We start from the raw sequence: 26,453 nt of genomic DNA, 5'->3' as shown, positions 1-26,453 counted from the left end.
AAGAAACTCTATTTGACCTCCTGCTCTGCTCGGCGCTGCAGTAGTATCACACCCACTCACTGCTTTTGTACTTCTTATTCACCACTATTTCATCAAACCACAGGGTCCGTGTGTTTTTCCTCCACGTACTAATACTAGGATTTTAAAAAATGGTTAGCGGTTTAAGATTAAAACACCTGCTTACAAAGATTTTAGTAACAGTTGAATTTTAGTTGAATTGAAAAAATAATATGAAATGTAATAAACATCTTTAATCATAAAACTCATCTAAAAATTAAAAAAAAATTCAAAAATAAAATAAAAGTGCAAAAACCAGCGACCAATGTCCACGAGAATAAAGATAATGACGTCACTAAATTTATAGCAACAACATCTGCAAAAACCAGCCACCAATGTCCACGAGAATAAAGATAACGACGTCACTAAATTTATAGCAACAACATTTTGTTAATATATATATATATTATACGCCATGATAAAAACATTTGCTAATGTATCGCAGTACAAACCAGCTGTCATTCACTAAGTGGAGCCCCCTCCTGTTGGGTTTTGGAATTTAACTTTACTAACGAATGATACGACGTTCTAATAAAAAAGAACTAAAACTAACATCCATGACCTCAACAGGAATATTTCTGTTAGCCCTTTATTTCCGAAGACTTCCTTCAGAGTGGACACAGCTGGTTTCCTCTGGTGTGCGACCACATCGTTTCACGAAAAACCAGAATTTACTGTAAGTCACTGGAAACACTGACGTGTTGAAACACAGACTTTTTCTTTCTGCTCAGAACTAATAAAATGTATTCATATTCCACTGTGTCTAATGAGGGGAAAAAAAAACTGTAAATAATTTAAAAAAAACAACAACAATGAAAGGCCTGTTATTTCCTCCTGCGTTCTGTGATGCCAGCTGCTGCCCCCGGTGGTTCCTAAACACATCATTTAGAGCCTGATGTTTACGGTCAGTTCAGTTCTCAGACTGTGGAAAATATTCTGAATGTGATTTGTTTGTCACCGAAGAATTAAATATGAACAGAACACTCACACAGGTCTTTATCTTTTATCTGATATGTGCTGAGAAAAACATGAATCATTTCAACATTTTCCAAACTTCCTGCTGCTGCTGTGGGAAAGTCACACGACGGAGCAGTCCTACGTGACACCGTGGGGTTCTTTTAGAAAAAAAAATCAAGTTTTTTTTTGGTTTTTTGTCTCACTCTTCTCTAGTGATTAGCAACATTTAAAAAAGATACAGAAGCTGAGAGTGGGCTGACGTGAAGAGGAAAGTGGAAAAAAATAGGCCTCCGTTTTTTTTGGTGTAACAATCACCGGCATTGACCGGAGAGAAAAGCTGTTGTCGATGTTTCTTTTCTGTGGAAACCACACACACACACACACACACACACACACACACCCAGTAGTCAGCTCCTGTGGTGTTGTGTGTGTTCAGGGCTGCAGGAGTGTAACTGAAGCAGCAAACAGCCTGTGGATCTGTCAGTGAAGAGTGGGTGTCTGTGGGTTGTTTTCCAAACTCTCACTTGATTTTCCCAGAGAACCTGAAGACACACAGGTTAGGAAGCCTGTGCTGCCGGAATTGATTTGACAAAAATAAACGGGTTTAACTTTAACAAAACTTAATGGTCAGAATCTACACACTCTGCAGAGTGGTTTCACTTTTCATTTTAGAGTCAGTCAAATTTATTTTTTAATAAGGGGTGTCAAACATACCAAATTTGGTTTCAGTTTTTTTTACCATATTATTATTATTTTTAATTTTAAATATTATATTCTTCAGTTTTTTTTACCATATTATTTTTAATTTTAAATATTATATTTATTATTTTGTACTAAATGTTTTTTCCAAATTGAATACAGTATTTTTTAAATGCCATCGTTTTTGTTTTGTTCCTTATGTCTGAAGGGGAGCTGTTCTACTTCTACACTGTATGCGAATGAAATGTCAAATAAAGACCCGTTGACCTTTGACCCCTGTAAGCCCCTCCGTGTATCTGATCCCACAGCTGACGATGCACTTCAAGGCAAAAGTGATGTCAAAGCGTGAGCTGCCAGTGAATAAAAGCTCCAGAAAGTTCTATTTGAAGACTCCCAGACTGTGAAAAATGAGATTCCTTGGTCGAATGAAACCAAGATTGAAGTATTTGATCACATTATTAAGTGTCACGTCTCATCGTCTGTGTGAAAACCGTTCAAGCGGTGAAACAACTTGGGGTCGGCATCGTGTTACGAGGATTAAAAGTGTAAAAAAAAAAAAAAGGTAAAAATCCCACTGTGGAAATGTGGTGCTAAATGTCCAGGAGCTCAGACATTAGCTGACGGTTGACCGTCGATGACCTGACGCCAGGACAATGAGGGGCAGCAGCCTGAGGGACAGCGGCCCAGTCAGAGCCCTGACATGAACTCAGTTCTGCAGCTCAGGAGACGCCTGACAATGACCGTCCACACTCTGTCCCCATCTAACCTGACAGAGAGTCCACGGGGACGGAACGTCGGAAAATCTCTAAATCTCGGTCCCCTCCAAGAGAAGAGGACGTTTCAGACTGTTCTCCTCAACAAACGCCCAAAATAACGAGTCAGAAACGTCTAAAAAACAAAATGTGTTTTAAGTTAAATATGTTTCTGCTTTTGATAATGTCATAGTTACTGTAATTCAGCAGTATTATTTTAACGAGGGTTGTTCCGACGAGAAACTGAGACGAGTTTGAGAATTTAGCTTGGTCGCCCACCACCTGCCCCCATCGTACCAACTAAAAATCCTGATAAATTACAATTCCATTTTTCTGAACTAACACCAAGTAACGTCATATTTTAGAATGAATCAAAATCATTAACATCAAAGACCAAAAAGGTCTAAAAAGAAAATAAAAGCACAGCTGTTCCATCATAACTTGAAACTTTATTAAATTTCCTTGTTTTTGTTTGTCACCATTAGGGCCCAGCCCCACACTTTGAGACACACTGCATTAGACGGTATATCACTAATACTAAGGCTTACACAATAAAAATTATAGTCAAAGATAAATCAAATTAAACTTCCTGCATAATTACCACAGCCTGTCGAACAGAAAGTGAGCGGAGCTTTTACACCAATAACGCACTTTAATTTAAAAAAAAAAACGTCTTAAATTAAGTCGCACTATTTCCATGTTTCAATTAGCAAAACGAACACAGCGTCGGTCAAACAAGTCTCAACGAAAGCGTCGACTCATTGAGGTGTGAACTCCATATCTAACACTGCGATGTTAAACTGAGATAGTAACATATGCAGCGTTAGGACATGTCTCCAGGTCTTTGTCCCTGACGTTAGCAATCCTCCAAACTGTTGACCTCCTTAAATAAACCACCCATCTACATCACCAGTGTAAATCAATAAGTGAAAATGTCTTTTAATGATTTTTTTTAAAATGATTTTTGCAACATCAAGTCAATGACTGATGTCAATAGTTTGTCCTTTAAAATACTTCGCACTGGAAATCAAATTAAGATAGCAATAAATATGTGTGTGTGTGTGTGTGTGTGTGTGTGTAATTACATGCTGAGGCCGACACTTCAGGTGCAGCAGCAGCAGCTGTGTGTGTGTGTGTGAGACTGTGTGTGACCACGCAGACATGTGCAGCACAACAGTGGGATGAAAAGGGTAAACGTGACGTGATTGCAACCTGTGGGCGACAGAAAGAACTCCATTTCCACCACGACAGCTGAATGCAGCCAATCAGAGCTGGGCTGTGGTGTGTAATAGATCGGCTGCCTTCAGGGGCCGACTTCATCTCGGCTCCGTCTCCACTCTTTTCTAAAGGCTCTCACACGTGTACACAACCGCATATAACGAGACTGGAACTCACACTGACCTCCGTGAGGCCGGGTCTGGAACTACAACCCTGCAGGTGGTTGATTAATTGTACTGGTCTCTGGAACTGACCAACCATTTGTCTGAACGGACGAGCGGGCGAACTGCACGGAAAATGTTGCGAGTTTATTTTTAACGACTTGACACTGAACTTGAGTAATAGCCGACGTGACACTGACATATGGTTCTGATTGGAGATTCATAAAAACAGCATGTCAGTCTGAATCCTGCTTTTTATTACGTTGTATATTATTGTATTATATCTCATAATGCGACATGACAGAATGATTGAACTACTTTTCAGAAATGAAAGGAAGAAATATGTTTCACCACTGTCGGCGCAGATTTTCCTTTCCTCTTTACAAGGAGTTTTTTTTTTTGTTTCTAGTAAAAAAAAATGAAGCTCTTTAAAGATAAAAACAGATTCAGCAAAAATATATATTTGGAGTTAATATTCCAAATAAATGAATGCCAAACACTGCTTTATGGCAGAGGTTATTTAAAATGATTGAGTTATTTGTTTATGATTGATTGAAGGTTATAATAATATTGTTTCTCTTTTTCTGTTACAATAAATGACAACGTCGATCGTGAACCAACTTCTGTGAGACATTAAAATATCTGAAGCATTTGTCATATTATTCCATGGCCTTTAAACTAGAGAGGTCCGATAATATCGGCCGACCGATATTAGCATAATTATATAATATCGGTAAAAATCGTTATCGAATTTTCCTCCGATATTGAAAACCCGAAACGCAATTCCTGGGTTTCGCCAAATCATGTGTGCCCTAAAAATAGTTTTGGGGGAAAACGACTGTATATGAAAGTGAAAGTCACTAGATGGCAGCGATGCAGCTCATTTAATGAATCTATTTTAATAATCAGGGGGTTGTATGCAGAATGCTGGTGTCAACAAATCATACGGTGGTTTAAATAATAATTACAATAAGGCCACCACTGTCCCGCTATATCGGTATCGGTTGATATCGGAATCGGAAATTAGGTGCTTCAACAATATGGGCATATCGGATATCGGTAAAAAGTCAATATCGGACTTCCCTACTTTAAACCTGCACAAAGTGTCAATATTTTGGGGGTCAGCCCAGGGCTAGTGGTTTCAGTAGGAGGGTTGCCGGTTCAAATCTTGTGGAAAGCAAGCAACAAAGAACTTGTGTGTGTGTATGTGTGTGTGTGTGTGAGCCTAGATTTCCTAGAAGACTGTATTTTTATTTATTTTTGTACTGACCAGAGTTCTCGTCCACGCGCTCCTCCACCGTGTGCTCCTTCTGGTGAACCCACTCGCTGTTGCACTTGAAGTAGATCTGCGTGGCAGGAGTGGCCTTGCAGTACAAGTTGACCGGCTTGTTCTTGACTATGTAGGCCTCCTCCGGCTCCATCAAGAACACAGGCAGGGGCTCGGGAGGGTCCGAGGGGAAGGTCTCTGGCAGCTCCCCAAGACCGATGAAGTCATCATCCACTGTGAGGAGACAGAGAAAGATGGAGGCCAGATTAGGGACAGTAGGGAGCGTTTAGGAGATGAAAGGGAAGAGGAAGGGAGCGAGAAAAATGATTGGGTCGAGGGGGAAATGAAGGCAGACAGGAGACAGAGGGACAGTGTATTATGGGATTATCCACTGCTGTAGAACGCCGTCGAACGCCCTTCATTTGATAGAGTGGAGCATTTACACAAGTGTATTTTGGAAAAAACAGGAAACTTTGGACTCTTCTCGTGCGACGAGGCCGCACGGATTTGTAGAAACCACGAGCAGCTACAGCCCAGGACGAGCGAGAGTTGCCGAGCCAATAATGAGAAGCGGAGTTCAGAGGTCGACTCTGAGGAACTGAAGTTTTAAGCTGATTTCTCTCTTACTTTCTCTCTTCACTGGAGTTGTCACTCGCTCCTTTCTCACTCACTCACACACACCAGCTTATACACACACACACACCCACACCCACACACACACTCTCACTCACACACACACACGCAGCAGATCTAATGACCTCAGGCTTTTGGCCCAGTTTGTGCCATTCCTCGGATACTTCTGCAGCAGACAGATACGCTTCCCTGTAATTACAGCTCCCTTTCATCTCGCTGTTTTAAATCAAACACACAAACGGCAGGCGCGCACGCCCTCGCTCACTCGCTCGCTCGCTCACACCAACACGGCGGCGGCGAAATTCTCACAGTGGTACAAAACATCACAAACACAAACACACTGAGGAGCACGCCCACCAGCAAGTGCGGAAAACTTTCTGACTCTTTAGAGATAGAGAGAGAGAGAGAGAGAGAGAGAGAGAGAGGCCCATTTGCCAGCACATTTGTCACCTCCAGAACTGTTCTATTCTTACCATCCAGCCGGTAGACATCAATTATTCACCGGTGTGAAAGAAAGGAGGAGAGGTAATGGAGACAGAGACACGGTGAGCAACAAAAGGTGAGGAAGGGGAAGAAGATGAAGATGAAGAAAGTGAAAAATCCAACTAAGTTGAACTGTTTCTGTTCATGAACGTTGAACTTTTTTTTTTTTATAAAACTCAAAATTATTTTATTTTAATTAACATGAGGTCATTGCTCTTCCTCCTCCTCCTCCTCTCATTAATTACTATTGTGTGTCTGTGGTCTGATTCTGTGTTAGGCCAGCCAAGCATATATCTGTCCATCAGTATGTATACTGTACAGAGTTCTACTGTAGAGGAGGAAGGAGCTGGAGTCTGCAGTTTGACTACCACGACAGAACCAAATCAGCTGGAAAAACACTAACAGCTGGAATAGTTCAAACAGTGATGAATAAAGTCGTCTTTACTGCACATGTGCGCTCGCAGCCTTACAATGTTTTTTCATTATTACTTAAAACTCAATGGGTGAACTGTGTTCTTTGTATTTTTGCAGCAATAAATACTTACACATGTGAAAATGTTTCCAAAAATGTCTCAGAAGAAAACAAACCAGAAAACTCAGAATTCATTAAATAATTAACTAATACATATGTAAAATGTATATATTTATATATTTATTTATATATATGTATATGTGAATATATATGTACATACAGGACACATACATATATATGTATATATTATATTATATACTTACAGTACATATACTATATATAATAAGTATATATTTCCTGTGTGTATGTGTGTATATATATATACACATATATACATATACGTATATATTTATATACATATACAGTATACCTATATATAAATAAATATATAGACACACACATAGTGCTGTGTGTATATATTTATATATTGATACAGTATATATGTATATATATATTTATACAGTATATATAGGTATATTCTATATACTATATATATATTCAGTATATACATACAGGCACACATATATACTTATTACTTATTATACCATTATATAAGTATATAATACAATATATACATATTTATGTATATATATATATACACATATATACGTATATGTAATAAAATGCTACATATTTGAACTTTTAGTACACACTGTTGTCTGTTGTGTACACAGTGTCTTAATTGTAAACAGTTGGTCCACAGACATTGACAGACAGACACAGATGAAGACGTTGACAGGAGTTGGACAACGAGCTTGGACAGAACAGACACAGGAAGGCAGAGCACTTCGACAACAACAGGTCTTATCTGCCCCATCAGTAATTCTTCTGTGTCCCTCCATGTCTCCCAACCTCTTTGTCCTGTGTGGACACGCCGTAGTGTTGTCTGACAGAGCACCCCCTCCGCCCCCCGGGCTGCCTCTGGGGGCAGTAAATAACATCTTGGCGGAGCAGATATCTCCCCATGATGTCCCTCTAATGTTATCTTCTCCTCTATACCTGCCAGAGATTGAAGCTGATTACTAGGAAATGAAAGGGCAGGAGGAGCCAATCAGAGAGTGACCAAAGTCATCCTCTCCACAGGATGGGTGGGGGAGGGGGGGGGTGTTCTGTGGGGGAGTGTGTGTGTGTGTGTTTCAAAAATTCAAACTTTCCTTGGCTCATGATCTGTCTTTAATTACAGAAAGGTCGTTAAGACTCAGTGTTTTTTTACGCAGTAATGCAGGAAAATGTCGATACATATATATCGCAATATTTTGTTTAACGATATCGTATCCATTTCCTACATCGCTGCTTCGATTATGAATGTAGATCCCTCTGTTCTAGTTTTAGTAACCTTGTGTCGAGGAACAGCATCTTGTGTGTTTGTTTGTTAAACAAAAATCAATATATTGTCCCGCCTAACGTATCACAATATATATATATATTGTCATCCCATATTGTGATACGTATCGTATTGCCAGATTCTTGCCAATTCACGCTCCTACTTTTGAGAGAAACAGCTTCTACAGAGAGTGTGTTTCTACGACAACAACAACAACAGTGAAACAGTGTCATTAGCCGATAGCTGCTGTCATCTCTCACAACACGAACGCTGGAACAGAACCAGGCTTCTCTGTGTAGGTGACGACTCTTTCATGTCCCAGTCCATTTGGACCGCGGACTCGTGTCGTTGCTGATCCGCGGTTCTCCACCCACGTCCCTCAGCCAAAGGGACCCTGACCCAGAAACAGGCAAAGAGAGCCAAGGAAGCTCATTAATGATCGTGTTAGCCTTCGTTCACCCTTCGTTCCCATTATCTCTCCTTTCTTCCCTCTCTCCCTTCTCCTTCCTCCCTCCCTCGCTCTGTCAAACTGTGAGGCGCAGAGATCTGAGGCAGCCATGAGATAGAAACACACACACACACACACACATGCACACTTTGCTGTGTATCAACTTCCACACAGCGTGAGAAATAATACATTCAAGTGAATGGAAGTAGACCTCTAGTGAGAAATCAGCAGAGGAATAAAGAAAAGAAAGTTAAAAAAAAAACACACCACATGAGAAAATGAAAAAAAAAAAAAAAAAAGTCTGATGTCAACCAATCACAGCGCTCATCTGCACCTGCCTCCCTGGAGGACGCAGTACTGAAGAAGCTCAAAGTAACATCTTTTTTTTTCTCCTTTCATCCACATAAATACATATATGATAAAATACATCAGAGGAGGCGCTGTTCCACGTGATGCAATCTGGTGCAGCGCCGTAACAAACCTCACACTCAACAAGTGCAGCACATGTTATCACACACAGGGAAGTGGAGCATGCATTATGAAACACCTCCACCGTTGGATCGGCAGCACGGACGTGTGTAAACATTTGTAAATCTGGGGCTGGATTTGAACCAGAATGTTCCTCAACCGCCCGAGCGTTTAAAATTTCATGAAACAAGTCCTCGCAGCGCTTTTTTATTCAAATCGCACCGTGCTGCGTGATTAGTGTGAGTTTTTCTAATCCAGAGTGTAACTCCTATTAGTGAATATTTACTGACACAAACTGAATATTAGTTAAATTCCTGCACTTCACTGCAGAGTGTTATCAAAGATGAATGAGTCGAACGTTGCACCAGTTAAAAAAATCAATACCAGTAATCTGTCGATTATTCCAACACCGGAGGGAAAAAATGACGGCAATTTTAACGGAATGATTAGAAATAATGAATTATATACAGGATGAGACATTTGACGAGAAGGCCTAGTGCACTAAAGGGATTTAAAACAGGGGTGTCAGACTCATTTTCACCAGGGAGGGCGCCACATCATCTGGTTGTGATTGTTTTATTGTTTATTCAAGTTACAAATATTGTTGATTATTCTGTGTAATAATAAAAAAAACGTGCTTACTAAATGCATTTCAAGCTCCCGCGGACCATACAAAAATGACTTGGAGGGCCACACTTGGCCCCCGAGCCTTGAGTTTGACACATATGCCTTAAATCATCTAATTAAGTTCACAAAAAATTATTATTATTGAATTCTTTGTTTTGTTTTGTTTTGTTAGGAGGAAAAGCAACATGAATGTTTTGCCAGAAAAAAAAAAAAGGACCTGAACTGGATTACATAGTGTATAAACAACAACCTGCTGTGGAGGTGGGGGGGCACTATTTTCTTTTTCTTTAGCAACCTACACACCACCTGTTCCCCGAGGCTACAGCTGCGTCTTTACTTTGACTGGACTCAGAGATGAAGTTTTCCTCCGTCAGATCCAGGACGTCGTCGACATCAGGACTCCACGATGTTTCAACGCACAAACAGAAGCCTTTCTTCCACTTCTTATTCCAACAGATAATTGTAGAGAATTTTCTGTTATTTATCAAATTGTAAAAGGCTCTAAAGTTAAGTACGTGAAAAAGTCAGCGCCGCCGCAGCTATTGACTGTACTTTTAGTTAAGGTTGCCTGGGAAACCATCACCCCTCTGAATCTTCGGCGCAGCAGGAGCATAATGACTGCCTTGCATCAACAGTTTCTATAGGAAATGGGTTTCTGCCGCATGTTTAAAATACGCAGTGAATCCTGCAAATCCATGCATTTCTAACACTTTGTCTCTAAAATCCTTGACTTTACTGTCAGTGGAGAAACATCACTCGTTTTAACAGCCACATTACTGAGGTCTGTTATATACATGTAAAAAAAAACAGATACAAACTATGGCCCTGGAAAAGACAGGAATTGTATTCTATGTAGAATAATAATTTTTCAAAAAATTTAAAAAAATCTTTCTTTTGAGTTCCATAAATAATAAAGAAATGAATATTCTCTAATTTATTTATTATTATTGCAAGTAATTATAACAAGATATTGAACAGGATGGTAAACATAAGAAAGACTTATATTTGTTGTTTGTTAGGTTTAATAAATGTGTTTTCAAATTTGATGTGTTTTGTGTCAAATAATCATAAAAACAAAACCTCCAGGGGCGCTGTTCCCAAACCACAAATTTGACCGTAGGTGTGAATGTGAGTGTGGATGGTTGTGAATGTTGTTGATGGCAGCATTGACTTTGGGGTATCAATATATTGATAGTTACACAAGTATTGATTACGCTAATAAAGTATCGCTACTAATTAATAAGTGGCCAGTATTTGTTATGTGTTTTATTGGGTTAAAAAAGAATCACACAAAGTATCGACATCAGTAACGATACCTAAACAAAAATACTAAAAAAGTAATCAGTATCATATAAATAATAAAACAATTCTGGTATGGTTCTATCACTAATGTGTAACAGCACTACAGTGGATCATGTGTACTCTGATCGGACCCTGGACCAGGGGTTGAGAACCCCTGGTCCGGGGTCAGATCATTGAATGATAAATGAAAAGTTCACTGCAACTAAAACTCCTACAAATGAAAAGCTGTAAATTCCATCTCTAGAGTGAATTTCATTCATATACTTCCATAGTTCATCTGTCACCGCTGTTGCTGAACCATCTAACTGTATATCTCCTACTATATATATGTATATATATGTGTATATATATTGCCAGTGTGTATGATAACAGCTCTTCGGCGCCGGCCTCAGACACTTCGCTGCCTGATAAGCTCTCTCCATTCTGGCTGCACTAAAGCAAATTTATTGTCCCGGGGAAAGCAGTGTATCAGTGTGGCCAATGTTTCCCTTCCATCAGTGGGGAGTCAAGCATGAACACTGGCATAAATCCCCTCCTCACCCTCCACTCCTCTTCACTCACTTTTATTCCTATTTGTCATCCTTACCCTCCTCTCTTTTACTTTCCTCTCCCCCTTATCCTCCCCCTCGTTCAGGAGCATAAATCCGCTCCAAATGAAGACAAAGAGCAGTTGATAACTGGACACTGAGTTCTTTACACCTGGAAATATCTCTAGTTGGCTTCTCTGGGGGAAGTACACGGGGGTTGTTGCAGTAGTAGTCGTAGTAGTAGTAATAGTAATATTACTAAGAGTACTGTGCTGCTGTGGCGTGAAGTGAGGCAGGACAAATAGAGTGCCCATCAGACGCACATATAAATGAGCCTGGAGCACACCTCCCCATTATATTGAGTGAACATAAATCAATGGTAATGGCTTCTTCCAGTCAATACTTGTTAGTATTGGATTAAGTAAAGACCCATACATCCCAGTGGCTCCGATCAATACCTATGGTTGTTGCTCTAAAAGCAGAATCCTTCGGATTCAGGCTCCGGCTCCAAGACGCAGCCGCGGAGCGCGCGCTCCTTCCATTCTAACGTCTCCTTCCGGCTGAGTGCTCCACACACACTGATGTGTGTGTGTGTGTACAGTGTGTCTGCAGGGTCCTGTCCAACACTTGGCTGCAGCAGGTATTTATTGATTACAGTCAGGAGCCAGTGACCCCGACTCTGCCCCGCACTATCTGAGTGAGCTAGCCGAGCACGCTCATATTTCATCTTCTGCCATTGCACGACTCCGAAGAGGAGGAGGAGCAGGAGGAGGAAGGGTAGGAGAATGAGAAAGAAGAGGAGGAAGACAAGGAGGACGAGAATGAGAAGAATTAGGAAGAAGTGGAAGATGAGGATGAGGAGAATGAGAAGAAGGATGAGGAGGAGGATGAGGAGTAGGAGGAGAAATATAGGAAAAAGACAGGTGGCTGCGGCTTCGGCGCAAACCGTCCAATCAGCTCACAGCTCACAGTCCGTCCACTGAGCTCCAGAATCCCAATGACCTGCAGGGAGCCGGTGAATACCAAAGCCATCAAGGAAACCAGATGAATAATTCAATCAGGGCATTACAGAAATATCCAATTCACAGCTTTATCTGTGGCTGCGAATGTGTTGTAATTAGTAAAAAAAAAAAATTATCAGCACAAATTGATTTAGCCTCGGCAGCAGAGAGGCAGCGCAGAATTAAAGCAGTTCCACCAGCAGGAGCCGCTCTATAGATAAGGATTTACCTTCTATCTCCTGACAAATGGACCTTCTCGTGATACAAAGCGTCCTGTCTTTTCCTCCCCCACCCTCTCTCTCACCTGCAGTATCTCCCCCATTACCTTATCAAGTGTGCACAGATCGGGGAAATCTAGTTGAAAAACAGCAGCAACATGCTTAGAACCAGAGCTCATTAGCTCCTTGTTATCGGTTCCACGGAGAAGAACGGTTCCTCTGCTGCGGTATCGTAGAAGGGCTGTTTACATGGCCCTCATCCCTGACCTTCACTCAGCTCTGCCTGGATACTGGGCAGCTGGTGGTCATGCTAGGCCTTGGCCACTGTCAGTTCTGCCAAGTGTCAGTGCCAGGACAGGCAAGGTCGGAACACGCTGTGTATTATTTTCTTTTTCTTACTGGGGAAAAACCTCCTGAAACTCCGCTTCGGACACTTTTTAATTGACTTTTTTGGAGAATGAATGACCTTTTGTTATTGGACGTCTGTACGACCGATTCTATAACCTTAGAGAAAATGACCCCAAAAAGTGTGAGTTTTTTTTAGCTGATATTTATGTAAACAACAATGGGGGAAAAAAATGGGACAAAAAGTGTGAAAAAGTCAGTGCTTTAATCCATTAGTAAGAAAATGGTCAGTTAATGAGTACTTTATATGATCTACAGTTGAAATGCCAATATATAGCCTCCTATTTTTTACTTTAATGATCAACACAAACATATTCATATTTTGTGGGGTGCTCATTTTCTATTGCTGCCCATCAATATAACGCAGACTTTGAATTTTACTTACTTTAAAACCTGCCCTGCAGCAGTGTTGCCTTCACTGTCCCTGGAAATTATTTGGATCACACCGCAGCTAAACCCATTTAGATCCCTGATTCCTGTTGATTAGCACAGGCTTTTATAAAGAAGCAAAGGTGGCGCTAGATAAACTGAAGTTCATTACAAACACAGATAGCAGCATCCATCCATCCATCCATCCATCCATCCATCCATCCATCCATCCATCTATAAAACAGACAGTTTTGTAGGAACCACCTTTGAGCCAACCTGGTTTATTTGTATCACTGAGAACAGAGTTTTTGAACCTGGGATCTAGAATCTTCCAGTGGGTGCAACATTTTCTCTTTATTTTCTGCTAGAATCTTCTAGAGGGTGCAACATTTTCTCTTTATTTTCTGTCCAAACATCCAACAAAAACATCTTCTAATCAAACGTGTCCTCCAGAATCTTTGTGTCTAGCAGACACTCTGAACCAGCCTCATGTCCTTGCCTTCACCACAACCGCCCTTCTCTGCCCCCTGCTGGGTTCAAATCCATTTTGATGGTTGATTGGCGACTGATGCTGCTACTTAGAGAGTCTCTCCGTCAGCACCGTGAGAGGAGAAAAGCTCCAGAGGAGTAGTGGCTCCCCGGGGAGCTGTGGGTGTGATTGGTGAGCTGTCAAATGCCCCATTGTCCAAATTACCCAGCAAGCACCATGTCACCACCGGGGGACTAATTTACAGTTCTGAGCGATGCAGACGACTTCCTTCAGAGCGGTTTTTAGGGAAGACGACGGGAGAAAGCAGGAACGTGGGGGGTCCAACCAACACCTCTGACAGTGGGGCAACATGACTTGGACTGTAGCCCGCGGGCTCCAATTAACTTCATTCAATTTTATTGTTGGCTGCTGTTCTGGTTCACAGCCTCAACGACAGGTGTCAATATGAATTTGTTTCACGCTCATCTGCGTCCACGCCCACGCACTGTCTGCTGAACGCAAGCGGCCATCGATGCACAAACACTTCGCCGCCATCTCAGACAGAAGTCCCGCTGCTTGACTTCACTTCCTGTCATAATGACCAGTCCGTTTAAGCAGCATCAGAGCTGCCCCGTTCACTTGTCACACGTCACACCCCTGGATGCCCACAGCCAGACTGGGCCGCTGCCCGTGAGTGTACCACCCGGTGCGTGTTGGAGAGGAGTGGTCTTAAAGTCTGACCCCTCGCTGGGCTGAAAAGCTAGGCGTGATGCCTTTACTAAGACTAATTGGTCCACATTGGAAGTGGACCCGGTATGACACCAATCAGGAACCAAAGAATGAGACGATAAAACTAACAGAGAACAAGGCATAAAAACAACAAAGACTTGAACCTAGGGATGTCCGATAATATCAGCCGACCGATAAAATCGGCCCGATAAGAATCATTATCGTTTTTTTCCTCTGATAATAAAAACCTGATAATGAAAACCCAACACGCAATGCCTGGGTTTTACTAAATGATGTGCGCCCTAAAATTGTTTTGGGGAAAAACGGCTGTGTGTGAAAGTGAAAGCCACTAGATGGAAGCATAGCAGCTCATTTAGCAAGTAATCTATTCTAATAATCAGGAGATGCCAGCAACTCATACAGTGGTTTGTACAGATAAACAAAAAAATATTATCAGGACTACATCAGTATCGGTTGAAATGCTACTACTTGAAACTACTTAAAAAAAGCCTTTGAAGTACATCATGATACAACAACAAATTTAAGAATTCAGAATTCTCACCTTCACACATGTCAAAGTTTCTGGTACAGAAATGGTTTTAATTGTGTTTGAGAGGACATCCAAGAAGAAGAAGAAAGCACTTCACTGTGAAACCAAAGCTGAAAAGATTCAGCCGCACACCTGTGTCAAGAACGAGGCCGTACTATTGGATTACAGCGGCTGCACTGAGCTGAAACAAGACGTAAATTCAAAGAGACGGCAGCATAAATCCTCACACCATTCATCACTGCTGTTACGAGAACTTAGGAAACTGAAGGAGGGCCTCGTATCGCGGAGTAATTTACGATAACAGAATCATTTCCTGCACCACATTTAAATACACCATCTGCCTGTCAGCCTTAGTCAGACCAGCCTTCTGAGGCCCTTAACGTCCAGATGTTAATATATATATGTGTATATATATATATATATATATATATACATACAGTATATATATATATTACTTATAGTTCTTATTAATACTAGCCTAAATTATATTTTTTAGCTCCTTTTTCTTGTCTGTCTCCCAGAAGTCCCCGGTCAAACATTTATTTATTGTAAGGTAAATCAAAAGCCTAGGGTCAAGGCTAACTGCTAACTTCTTTGATCCTTTAAATGTGGTCCACAACTGGGTAAAAAAAAATCAATCTTTTTTTACCAGAGATGTTTGTTGGTTTTGTCCAGTCAATTGTTTGGAACTTCTACAGTCCAATCATATTCTGTTACTACATTTATTAAGACTTTTCATTGACGTATTTCTGGGCTAACGTTTAGCTAACTTCTTGCCAACTTTTCTCTATGGGTTTAAGTTTAAGTATTTTTAAGGGTTGACTTTTAATAATTGTAATTAAATATTATTGATTGGCGCTGCCATGGCTAAATATACGCAATTTAAAACGGAAAATATGGACTATTTTGGCACATTTTTGTTATGTTTAGTTTTTAGCTATAGCTAAGTGAGCGCTAAGATGTTTTCTGGCAGAATTGATGACATTTACAAAATATTTAGATTTCAACCAATGATTTATGCTTGTGTTATGCTTGTGATTTAGCAATTTTTTTGCTCCATATTTCTTCTACTTCGATTAAACCATGCATGGCTAGCTTAGGAACACATATCTTATCTGACATTAACGAACAGAGCTACCTTTTTAAAAACCTAAATATCATGATATTAGCATATGACATGATTGTGTTTAAGTTGTTTTTATCTATTTTTTGCTCTGCTTCTTTGCGCTAGCTAATTAGGATTGTCCAAAACAATATATATATTTTTAGTTAAATCTCTAGCTGCTGCTAATTGCTAGGAACGGTGCGGTGTTGTACAACATGGACAGTTTAGGGAATTAAAAACATTTACTTTAAAGCTCTTGTTCTATAAATAACAGCAGTTTAATGGATTCTACCGTCGATGAAACGATGTACCATATACATTTAATTAGACTAGCCCAGGTTTAGTCATTATGTTGACGAGACGATGACAAACTGCAGTAAAGTGTTGCTCTAATGAACCAACAGAGCTTTATTAAACCATGCATCTGCAGCTCCCCTCAGTTTTACAACACTTTATCGCACTTTTTGGCTCATTGTTCAGCTGCACACCCACGACTTTAATGTTTTGGTTCACTCCCGCTCTCCAAGTGTCATTTTTATTCACAGCAGGCAGGCAGTTGTTTTTTCCGAAACTATTTCGCTCCCATGTTTATTGCGGCAAAAGTGGCGGCGGAACTGTTCTGGTGTTAGCGATCTTACACTTAATGTTAATCTAACGCTCGATGAAACGTTTATATGTGGAAGCCAAGATGGATAATGACGGAAATAACTCCCAGTGCAGATGACAGAAAAGCAGTTAAACAGAAATGACATTATGCAGAAGAGAACGCAGCACCACCCACACACACACGCACACACACACACTCCATCCTGGAGCAGTCAGATGTCCAAATCTCCTCAGACAAAATCCCTGGCAGCACGTTATCTGAAGGACACTACAAACTGAAGTGTGTCAGAATGTGTGAGACTGAGAGACACAGTCCCCAGAGTACAGTCTATCCTATATGTCTGTCACTGAAATTGGCTATAAACGGCCTATTCCCCTGACACACACACACACACACACAACCAATTCACAAATACCTTTCCCTAACTATCCTGAATATCCTTTTTGCCATCTTGTCAATCAAAAGGCAGGGTAAAGAACCAAAGGTTGACTTTTTTTTCTTATTTTTTTTTAACCCACTTTCATTTGAAATGTCCATCTTCGTTTAATAGAATAGAAGAGATTTCAAGTCATTTACCAAAGACTTCAAACTTGGATTCACTCTATTCCACAACACAAGTTCTATTTCCAGAAATTGGTTTTGTAATATGGCACGCTTTGTAAAAAGGAAATATAAAATCGTTGTTGGAAATTTAATTTTTCAGGCATGTGTTTTTCCGAAACCAACCTAAAAAAATACTCCAAAAATCTTTGGACCACAGTCGTGTTACGACTTCTTCTCATCCTAGTCAAATCCACGGTCACAGTTTGACAGGATTCTAACCCTGGTGCTGACAACAACAAACAATATAGAGATGAATTAAAGATTAGAGATGATTCGTCCTCCAGATTGACCATGAACCAGAACGTGAGTGTGGATCCTTGTTTGTCCTGGTGACCCTGTAGTGGACCGGCCCACAGCCTGGGGTGTACCCCACTCTAACCCAGTCACTGCTGGTGAGGATGGTGGCGTCAGCCAGGATGAAATGGTAGAAGATGAAAGAATGAGATTCATTTTTGGACCAGTTCTGCTGAACAAAAGACTTCAGCGGCTGCACGGTCCACGGTCGGCGTTCTCTGATTCTCCTTTTCATCGTTTGCCAAACATTTTCCATCAGAGATGGAGTTCAGTCAGACCAGTCAAGCCGTACTCTCTGTGGACGCTGCTGCACTTCACTCTGAAGAGTTCATCTAAAAAGATTCATTCTTGACAAAACTGAACTTTTCATTCACCAGATACAAAAGCCTGGAAGTAAATTATTTGTTTAAAAAGCAGTGGTGCTTTGAAAGAATTCAATTCTGAATTAGATTTTTTCTTAACAACCGGATTTGGCATTTAAACCAAAACAAAAAAAAAAAGAAGAAACAAAACACAGTGTTTGTCAGTTCAGTAGATTAAAAAAAAAAAACCTTTTTATCCAATTTTTGTTTTCATGCCATTTTTACAAAGTGCCATTTTTTTTTTGAAACAGCAAAACAGGATTTAATACAGGCATCGGTGTTTGAACTGTGTGTGTGTAACAGCAAAACAGGATTTAATGCAGGCATCGGTGTTTGAACTGTGTGTGTCGTGGGGTGATGGTGTATGTGTGTGTGTGTGTGTGTTATGTCAGTGTGTGATGGCTGAATTAATGCGACAAGGCAGATGTAATGCAGAATCATAAATCTTAGCCCCAGGATCAGGGGAGGTGGAGGAGGAGGTGATAATATAGAGGACACACAGATGCACAAACACACTAACACAAACACACACACACACATACAGCAGGAGAGACAGAGAGACAGAGACAGAGACAGAGGCAGGACACTATTATGATGCTGATAATAAAAAACAGGACGGTGGCTGCAGTGGTCGGCTAATAGACTCTATATGTGGCTCCAAGGATTATCTCTGCTTCTAACACACACACACACACACACACACACACACATACACACACTCTCTGAACACAAAATCCATCCACTTCTCCACTAATTTACGACGCTCCTGTGAGTCCCAGCAGCTCCAGTGTTCGATGCGTCTGTGAACGCTGGTACAACACAACAACCAGCGACTTCTTTACTCTGGACCAGTGATGTCAGCATCAACTCCATGTATCGATACTCACATGAGTATCCGAGTACAACATATTAAAAAAGTGCACGTGTCACGTTAACTCCCAAACTATCAAAAATAAAATAAGCTGTTTTTTTTTAGCCTAAGCAGAAAAAAACATTTAAAAAAATCGTAAAAAAAATTAAATAAATTAAAAGACATTTTGTAACACGTACATACAGGGTATTGCAAGAAATAACCTGAACATACAGGTAAACGAGACATGTGAAAGTTACGTTAAGTTTTTAGCCATTTTTGATGCCCTACGATGCCCCCTTAAGCATTGTTTCCCAAAGACTGGGTCGGGACCCTCAAGTGGGTCGCAAGAGATCTTTTTTTGGGTCATCTCGCATCATGTTTCCCAGGAGTTTACAAATAATGTCTACTGACTTGGGTCGTGAAGGTTTGTGTAAAATGTTAATATATACATAAATAATATAATTACTATCACGTCTCTGCTTCGTGTTTTTTCCGCGATAGACGAGGGCCCACTGTATTTACACAGTAGTAATCATTAATGTATCAATACCAGACGCTGCTGGTTTGTGCGACTCTGACCAAGTCCATTCTAGATTCATCAGTATTTCTGCTGCACGGTGCTACACGCTTCTATTATCCAATCAGATCTATGTCTGTTCATTTACTTTAAACGTAGTTTCATTACACAGCCCAAAAAACCAATTACTGTTTTTTAATTGTGTCCAGTCTTTACGTGACGACTGTGGAAGCCAATGTATTCTTTCTCATCACTCCCTCAGTATTTTCTGATCAGATTTTATTGATTTTTTTTAATAATAAATTTGGTGTACACACACACACACACACACACATCGTTAGGCATTCATGCTGCTGGCGTTGGTCTGAGTGAGGAGTAGGAGTTATCACATCTGCACACATGCGTCAGGCAGAGCTGGAGTTCTCCCAGTGAATTAAAACAGTAATTAATGCAGCTCCTCACAGTGAATATGCATTTCTGGGAACACTTGGTATTCAGCACACACTGACAAATCACACACATTCATCTCACTCTGCCTCCGTGCAGTCAAACATTTAGGTGAGACTTACTTACACTCGATTATTTGGCCATTTTAGCGCCACATTCTGCTGAGACACGATATAATCCTCGTATCGGGTTGGATTTACCGACTTCAAAAGGAAGCTGTCGCGTCTCATCCCATTTCACACCATTCACCCCCGACGTCAGCACGCCACCAGCCTGCAGTGCAACTACAATGGCTGCTATTACAAATTAAATAGACGAGTCCTGTACCACACTGGTCCCCGACCCTGTTTTGTGCCAAGGAGCGGTCGGACGATATCAGCCGTTACTGCGGATCGGTAATACCACGCTATCGTTGTAGGATCATTAACTTTTCCAAATCAAACCTCTCTCAGACTTTCTTCTGTCAGTGTCAGAGTCTGAATGACCTTTGACCTGTTGTTCTGAAACATTGACAGATTATCTTTGAATGGAAACAGTAAAGGGATATGACTGGATTATTTTGGGATGAAGTAAATCAGTAAAACTGAAGTACAGTTTTTTACTGCAGCCCAGTACAACAAAAAAAAGACATACGGACCGGCACTAGTCCACGGACCAGGGATTATTCTGGAATGAAGTCCATTAGTAAAACTGAAGTAGATTTTTTTTTGCAGCCGGGTACCAAATGACCTACGGACCAGCACTGGTCCACAAACCAGGGGTTGGGGACCCGTGCTGTACAGGCGTGGCAGATAATTGCAACTACATAAAATGATACGACCAGCATAAAAACTGGTATTTTCTATATATAATAAACGTTAAGCCACTATTATTAGCAGCGTCCTCGTAGCATCGCGCTTATCTTTCAATGCAGAACGCTTGGTTTCTAACTGGCGAAGCAGTTTTGAAGGCTTCATTGCTCCATTAGAGGCCGCTTTTCTGCAGAAAACTGCATTTAACCGGTGCCGGTCCGCGGCCCAGGGGCTGGGGACCACTGGTACAGTACAGTAAGTCGACTCTACATTATCTTCAGCTCGGCTCGTCTGCCGCAGCCTGATTATGCCAAACGGCCCCAGCTCGCTGATATCACAGCCTGCGGCTCACGCACAGTGAGGACTGAAGACGAGCTTCCGCAGCACAGCATCAACCGCTGCACGTGCGGCCGCTGTGCTGTTTCTCTTTAATGGCAATATAACACTGATAGAAGTGAACATACGGCGGCCCGACCGCACGTAAACACAGATACTGTCAGCGTGACCCCATTCAGATCCACTATCACCGCATCGCATAAATCCACTCGCTGCGTCAGAGCTGGGATAGATGGGAAATCACAGCTGCACCCGGAGTTCAACGTCCATTCATCCTGAAGGACCATGTGATTAAACCCACATTCGATATATACTGGTTTAAACTGGTCACAGAAACAAAATCAGTTGGAAACATTAAGAAGGGCAACGAGGAAATGATGAAACTGAACCCAGGATGGAATCTCGCCTCTGGTACGAACTATTGACTTTGTTTGTGCTCTGAAGATTTTTTTTTTTTATTATTTTTTTGCCACACACATAAGGAAAAGATGATTTTTTTTTTTGCCACACACATAAGGAAAAGATGAGGCAAAAATTGTTCATATGTGGGAGCAGAGGTCGGAGCTCGGTGTGGTCTGGGCCTCTCCGTGTGCAGTGATCCAGATCCTGCAGATCCTGCAGTCTTACCCTGAGGCAAAAAAACTGAAACTCTGAAGTTCAGGTTGCATTCAGGGCACAAACGTGGAGAATGTCACGAAAAAGCAACGAAAACAGAGGGAATTTAATCACGGGAATAAACGAGTGGTCATTAGATTGACAGATTTTACCAGGATGAAGAACGAGGAGCTGCTGTATCAGAGACTAGAATAGCAGGAAAGAGATTGATTTTCATTTAATAATTCACTCATCCATTCATAACCAACAGTCAGCGTTCTGGTGCTGAATCAATAGAACCCTCTGTTGGTGACATTTGGAAAAGTTCGCAGTGGAGATAATCTACATCAGCGGTGTCAAACTCATTTTCACTGTGATGCGGTTCGTTGCTGAGTTTTATATTAATACCAAAAGTTATCAGGCCAAAAAACTCTGCTACATGGACTTTATTAAATGCTTTTTAATCTCCTGTGGGCCATTCAAAATGACTTGGTGGGCCACATTTGGCCCCCGGGCCTTGAGTTGGACATATGTGCTCTGCATTATATTGTGTGCTTTTAACAGAATCAGAGGTAAGTATTCGAGTTTCCAATGTTATAATAGTAGTAGTTATAATTAGGAGTGCGATGGCTCGAAACGATTCTTAGGATCTGTTCCGGTTCGATATTGGTCAGAAATTAATAATCGTATATCGCAAAAAAACTATAGCCCATCCTGTCTGATACCTAAGCACAAATGCTCAACTTGCAATGGCAGCCCATGGCATGAAGGCGGAGGAAAGAAGGATTGATATCGATATCGGCAGATGCTCAGTGTTGCCGTAGCGATATCGGACATTGTAAAAGTTGTAGTGAGTCATTCCAAGAACCAATACAAGTACAGGTATCAGGCTGATCAAGAAACCAGGTCCTTAACGTTGCGGCTTTTCACTGCAACCAGTTCAGTTCAGTTCAGAGTCTCATGGTAGTTTACTGGTGTGTAAAAATATGATCTTGTTTCCAAACTTTTTGTGCATGTCCAAAAAATAATATTGTTCCACTGGCAGTGAACATACATAAATAACCAAACTGAGCCTCACAACAATGTCAGCAATATATATATATATATATTTTTGTTCCATTTTGTCCTTGTGGATTGTCTGTGTTTTTGTACTCGGTGCCACACACACACACACACACACACGCGATCCATTTTACACAGCACTCACACCTTTTAATGGATGTGTTAAGAGGGAAAGGATGGACTGATGGGATGAAGGGCAGCCACTGGGTGTGTGTGTGTGTGTGTGTGTACGCCTGCATTAGGGAATCGCACAACTCACCGGGGGACGTGTGTCAGCCTGTGATTTTGCCCTGCACCCCTCCCAGTTTCTCTCACCGCTCCTCCACTGCTCACCACTGAAATAGGTCAACCACGTTTAATGTCGGGGCAATGAGGAGAAAGNTCCCTCTGCACTCCCACACCCTTCACCTCCACCGTCTACACAGATCTAGCTCCACTCTGCCCCCTGTGGAGGCAGGAGAACAGGCAGCCACGACAGCCTATCACAGCGACGCGCCTCAGCAGAGAAGGTTCCAGCAAAATTACAAGACCAGTTTGTAGCATCGGTTTGAAAATGGCTGCGTAAAATGAAGTGAGTCGTCTTCATACGTGGAGTGAGAGCTGGAGAATCTGTTGACAAGGAATTAAAGGAGCACTTCACTCATTTTACATGTCAAAGTTCATTCCATATTAACAGGCAACACAGCAGCCAATGAAAACAATCCACATAGAGTAATATACTTTTGGTCACAAAGTAAGGGAACTGGTTAGTGCTCCTGCCTGAGAGCAAGAATCAAAGCAGTTTGCCAGTTTGATTCCCATGTCATTCTGTACAGAGTTTACTTGTTTATCCATTGATTATGTGATCGTAAACAGTTGTTTGTCTATGTCCTCCTTCATGACGGCTGGGATTGGCAGTGCAGAAATAGTGAAGTCATGGTGCTGCCCTCTCCTGGTATTTTCTCTAATAAAAAACAACTTAATTTCTTTGATGACCTTATAGTAAAATCAACGGAAAATACACCCACTAGGTGGCAGTAGTGCAAACTTAGCTTAGAATTTACCTGGAAGATTTAGCTTTACTGTTTCGCTGTTACGTTATCTTATTCATTAACTCTAATTTTGGTTCATGCAGGCTATGGATGTCCGATAATATCTGCCTGATATTAGCATAATTTTTCCTACGATATTAAAAACCCGATAACGCTATGCCTAGGTTTCATCAAATATGCTGGAATCTCTTGTGGGGTACGGAGACGTTTACCACAGTTTTGGGGGCAAATGGCTACATATATTGGTAACGGCTGATATTGGAATTAGAAACAAGGTGTTTGGACAATATTGGATATCGGCAAAAATTTAATATATCGGACATCCCTAGTGCAGGTCTATAAACACACTGACCACTCCGTCCTGTAGTCCAGGACTTTCTCTTTATCCCACGTACACATCCTTTGCATCTTCCTGCTCCTGTCTGTGCTCTACAGTATCCACTGTCTGTGACCTTTTCTCCAGTGGAACAGGATACTGCCCATCTCCATCTCCCTCATGCATTAATGATCTGTGGTAAGCTGAGGGCATGTGTCTGACTCCCAGCCGGTCCGTTGTTGCTCACCCACTTCCAAGGACGGCGGCTCAGCCAGAGATCCGAGCTCGGCCGCGCCGCCCGTCACCGACAGGGAAATGCAGATAAATAGCTACAGAGCGATAGCTCCACGGTGTAAAAAGTGGAGGCTGCCACCTTTCATCTACGTGGCACATATCTTTTTGACACTCCCCAGTGGCACATATCTGAAATACTAGAGCAGAGGAACGACAGTAGGAAACAGACATAAAGAAAACTCAGCCAATTATACCGGTTTCAGACTGAACTCACTGCAGATACTTAAAAAAAAACAAAAAACTCCTCCGTCGAGGAGCACAGTGGAAACGTTCACATCCTCGTTACTCGTATTTTTCAGCATTTAACATATGATAATGACAGCTGGAATGCGCCTGTCCACCCTCCTTCAAACCATCCCAAAGTCCTTCTCTAAGCATATTCTGTACGACAGTTCCTAAAAAGACGTCCAAAGTGCTTTTTTGGCAAAGCTTCAGTCTTGTCAAGTACAGGGATGTCTGAAAAGATAAAGGCATGAAGGGAATTTGTAAGATAAAGTGATTTTGTAAATCCTGATGCAACCTATTCAGCTGCCAGTACATTTGAAAATGGTTCCCTTGATGAGTTCTCAGGTTCTTCCTAATGTAATTTCTCTCTTTGTAAAGATTATTTTGAGCGCAGGCCGTTTCTCTGCTTTTACTTAAGAATGGAGAGAGAGATCACAGGAAACTTCCTGGAGTCTCGTACGAGCCTTTAACTTTTTTTTTTTTTTTTTTTTTTTTAAATTGCACCACTAAGCTGCGCAGCATTTGAAAAGTTTTGCGAACACCGGCGAAACACAACACGACAAGCTAACAAGGGTTCTCACTTTCACCAGTCAGTGAAGGTGTCGCCGCTCTAATCTTCCTGTCATGAGATTGAATCGGTACCGAGCCCTTAGGTGTAAAATCTAAAAACAACCTCCTTCACTGTCTGGTCCAATCACGCGGCTCAGGTTGCGGCAAAGTTAATAACGTGGAATTACAAGACATTTGAGCTGGAACAGAAAACAGAACAAATTCTGTTTCTCTTGTGTTTGTGTCATGTTGTGATTGCTGCTTAGCTTAGCTGTAGCTAAATCTGGTGTAACTCGTTTCAACCTTTCAAATTGAATTGAGGATATTTAAAGTTAGCTTCTAGATATTAATATCCTTTAACAAATTAAGTCTATTTTTGGTGTGGAGTATTTTCTTACCTCGTACCTCTTTCTCTTCTATATTAGTAGAACTTGTACTTTCAGATTAGCATTTAGCTATCCTCAGCTACTTGTTTACAATTTCTTGCCTTCTTCTTCTTAATTTTATGGAAAATGTTTTCAGCTACTGCTAACATTTGAGTTTTAGGACAAATGTGTCACACCTTCAGTCAAATATTTTTACTTTTTCTGTTTTTTTATTACTAGTGTTTCAAAATAGTCAATGTACAATTCCACTGAAGACACTACATCGTGTTGACGCTAATATCTGTCAACTCTCTGCCTACCTTTAATGTTCTTGATCTGCTATTTTTGTCATATTTTTAATTTTTTTTAGATGTTTTAGATACCACAGTGTTGTCATTTTTAAGATATTTGTCACTAACTGTTTATGATTCAGCTAATTTTGTAATGTAACTTGTAGCTAGTTCGATAACGCATTAGCAAATCTTTAGCTCCTCCTGTTTTGCTGTTGTTAGTTATTTTGTGATTTCTATATATATATATATATCTGTTGTATTTTTTTTTTCTGCTTTACCTATTTTTTCTACTGTAGGTTAGCCATGTCTGATCTAAATGTATCCAACTACGACAGCAGGGCTATCTGTCCAAATGTTCTGAAGATTATGTTTTCTTTTGTGTAATATAAGCCTTGTCGGAGAGTTTTCACTCAGAACATGCTAATATTATATAAATACCAATTTACATACTGTATTTCACTGCTATTGGCAGGAGAGTTCAAATATTCTGTGAGCATTTCGCCCCCGAGCCAAGTCTTCAAACTGACTCTAAAAAGCAGAGAAGAAACATGACTGTGGGGCAGTGAAGGCATCGTAGGTGGTCCCTTTTGTAACGGCCCGTTTCAATCTAATACTGTGTAATACTTCCGTCTGTACTCTATAGAACCATCTGAACGGAGTGAGATATTTGTTG

General features: G+C 41.0%; 1 protein-coding gene across 7 annotated transcripts in view; it reads right to left on the bottom strand.

Moving 5' to 3' along the window:
* Window positions 1–26,453, bottom strand: part of unc5cb (unc-5 netrin receptor Cb) — a 160,988-nt gene that overhangs the window by 49,049 nt on the left and 85,486 nt on the right. For all 7 annotated transcript variants that reach the window (XR_003051821.1, XR_003051822.1, XR_003051823.1 and 4 more), the window contains one exon: window positions 5,115–5,345. Coding sequence is in view for 4 of the 7 variants with exons in the window: in XM_025062690.1 (XP_024918458.1) it covers window positions 5,115–5,345 (231 nt within the window). In the remaining 3 variants the exon portion in view is untranslated. The remainder of the gene's footprint in view (window positions 1–5,114; window positions 5,346–26,453) is intronic.

The sequence above is a fragment of the Cynoglossus semilaevis genome, chromosome 14 (assembly GCF_000523025.1).
Source record: "Cynoglossus semilaevis isolate Cse_v1.0 chromosome 14, Cse_v1.0, whole genome shotgun sequence".
NCBI lineage: Eukaryota > Metazoa > Chordata > Actinopteri > Pleuronectiformes > Cynoglossidae > Cynoglossus > Cynoglossus semilaevis.
The sequence above is the reverse complement of the archived record's forward strand: the minus strand, read 5'-3'. Positions and strand labels throughout refer to the sequence as shown.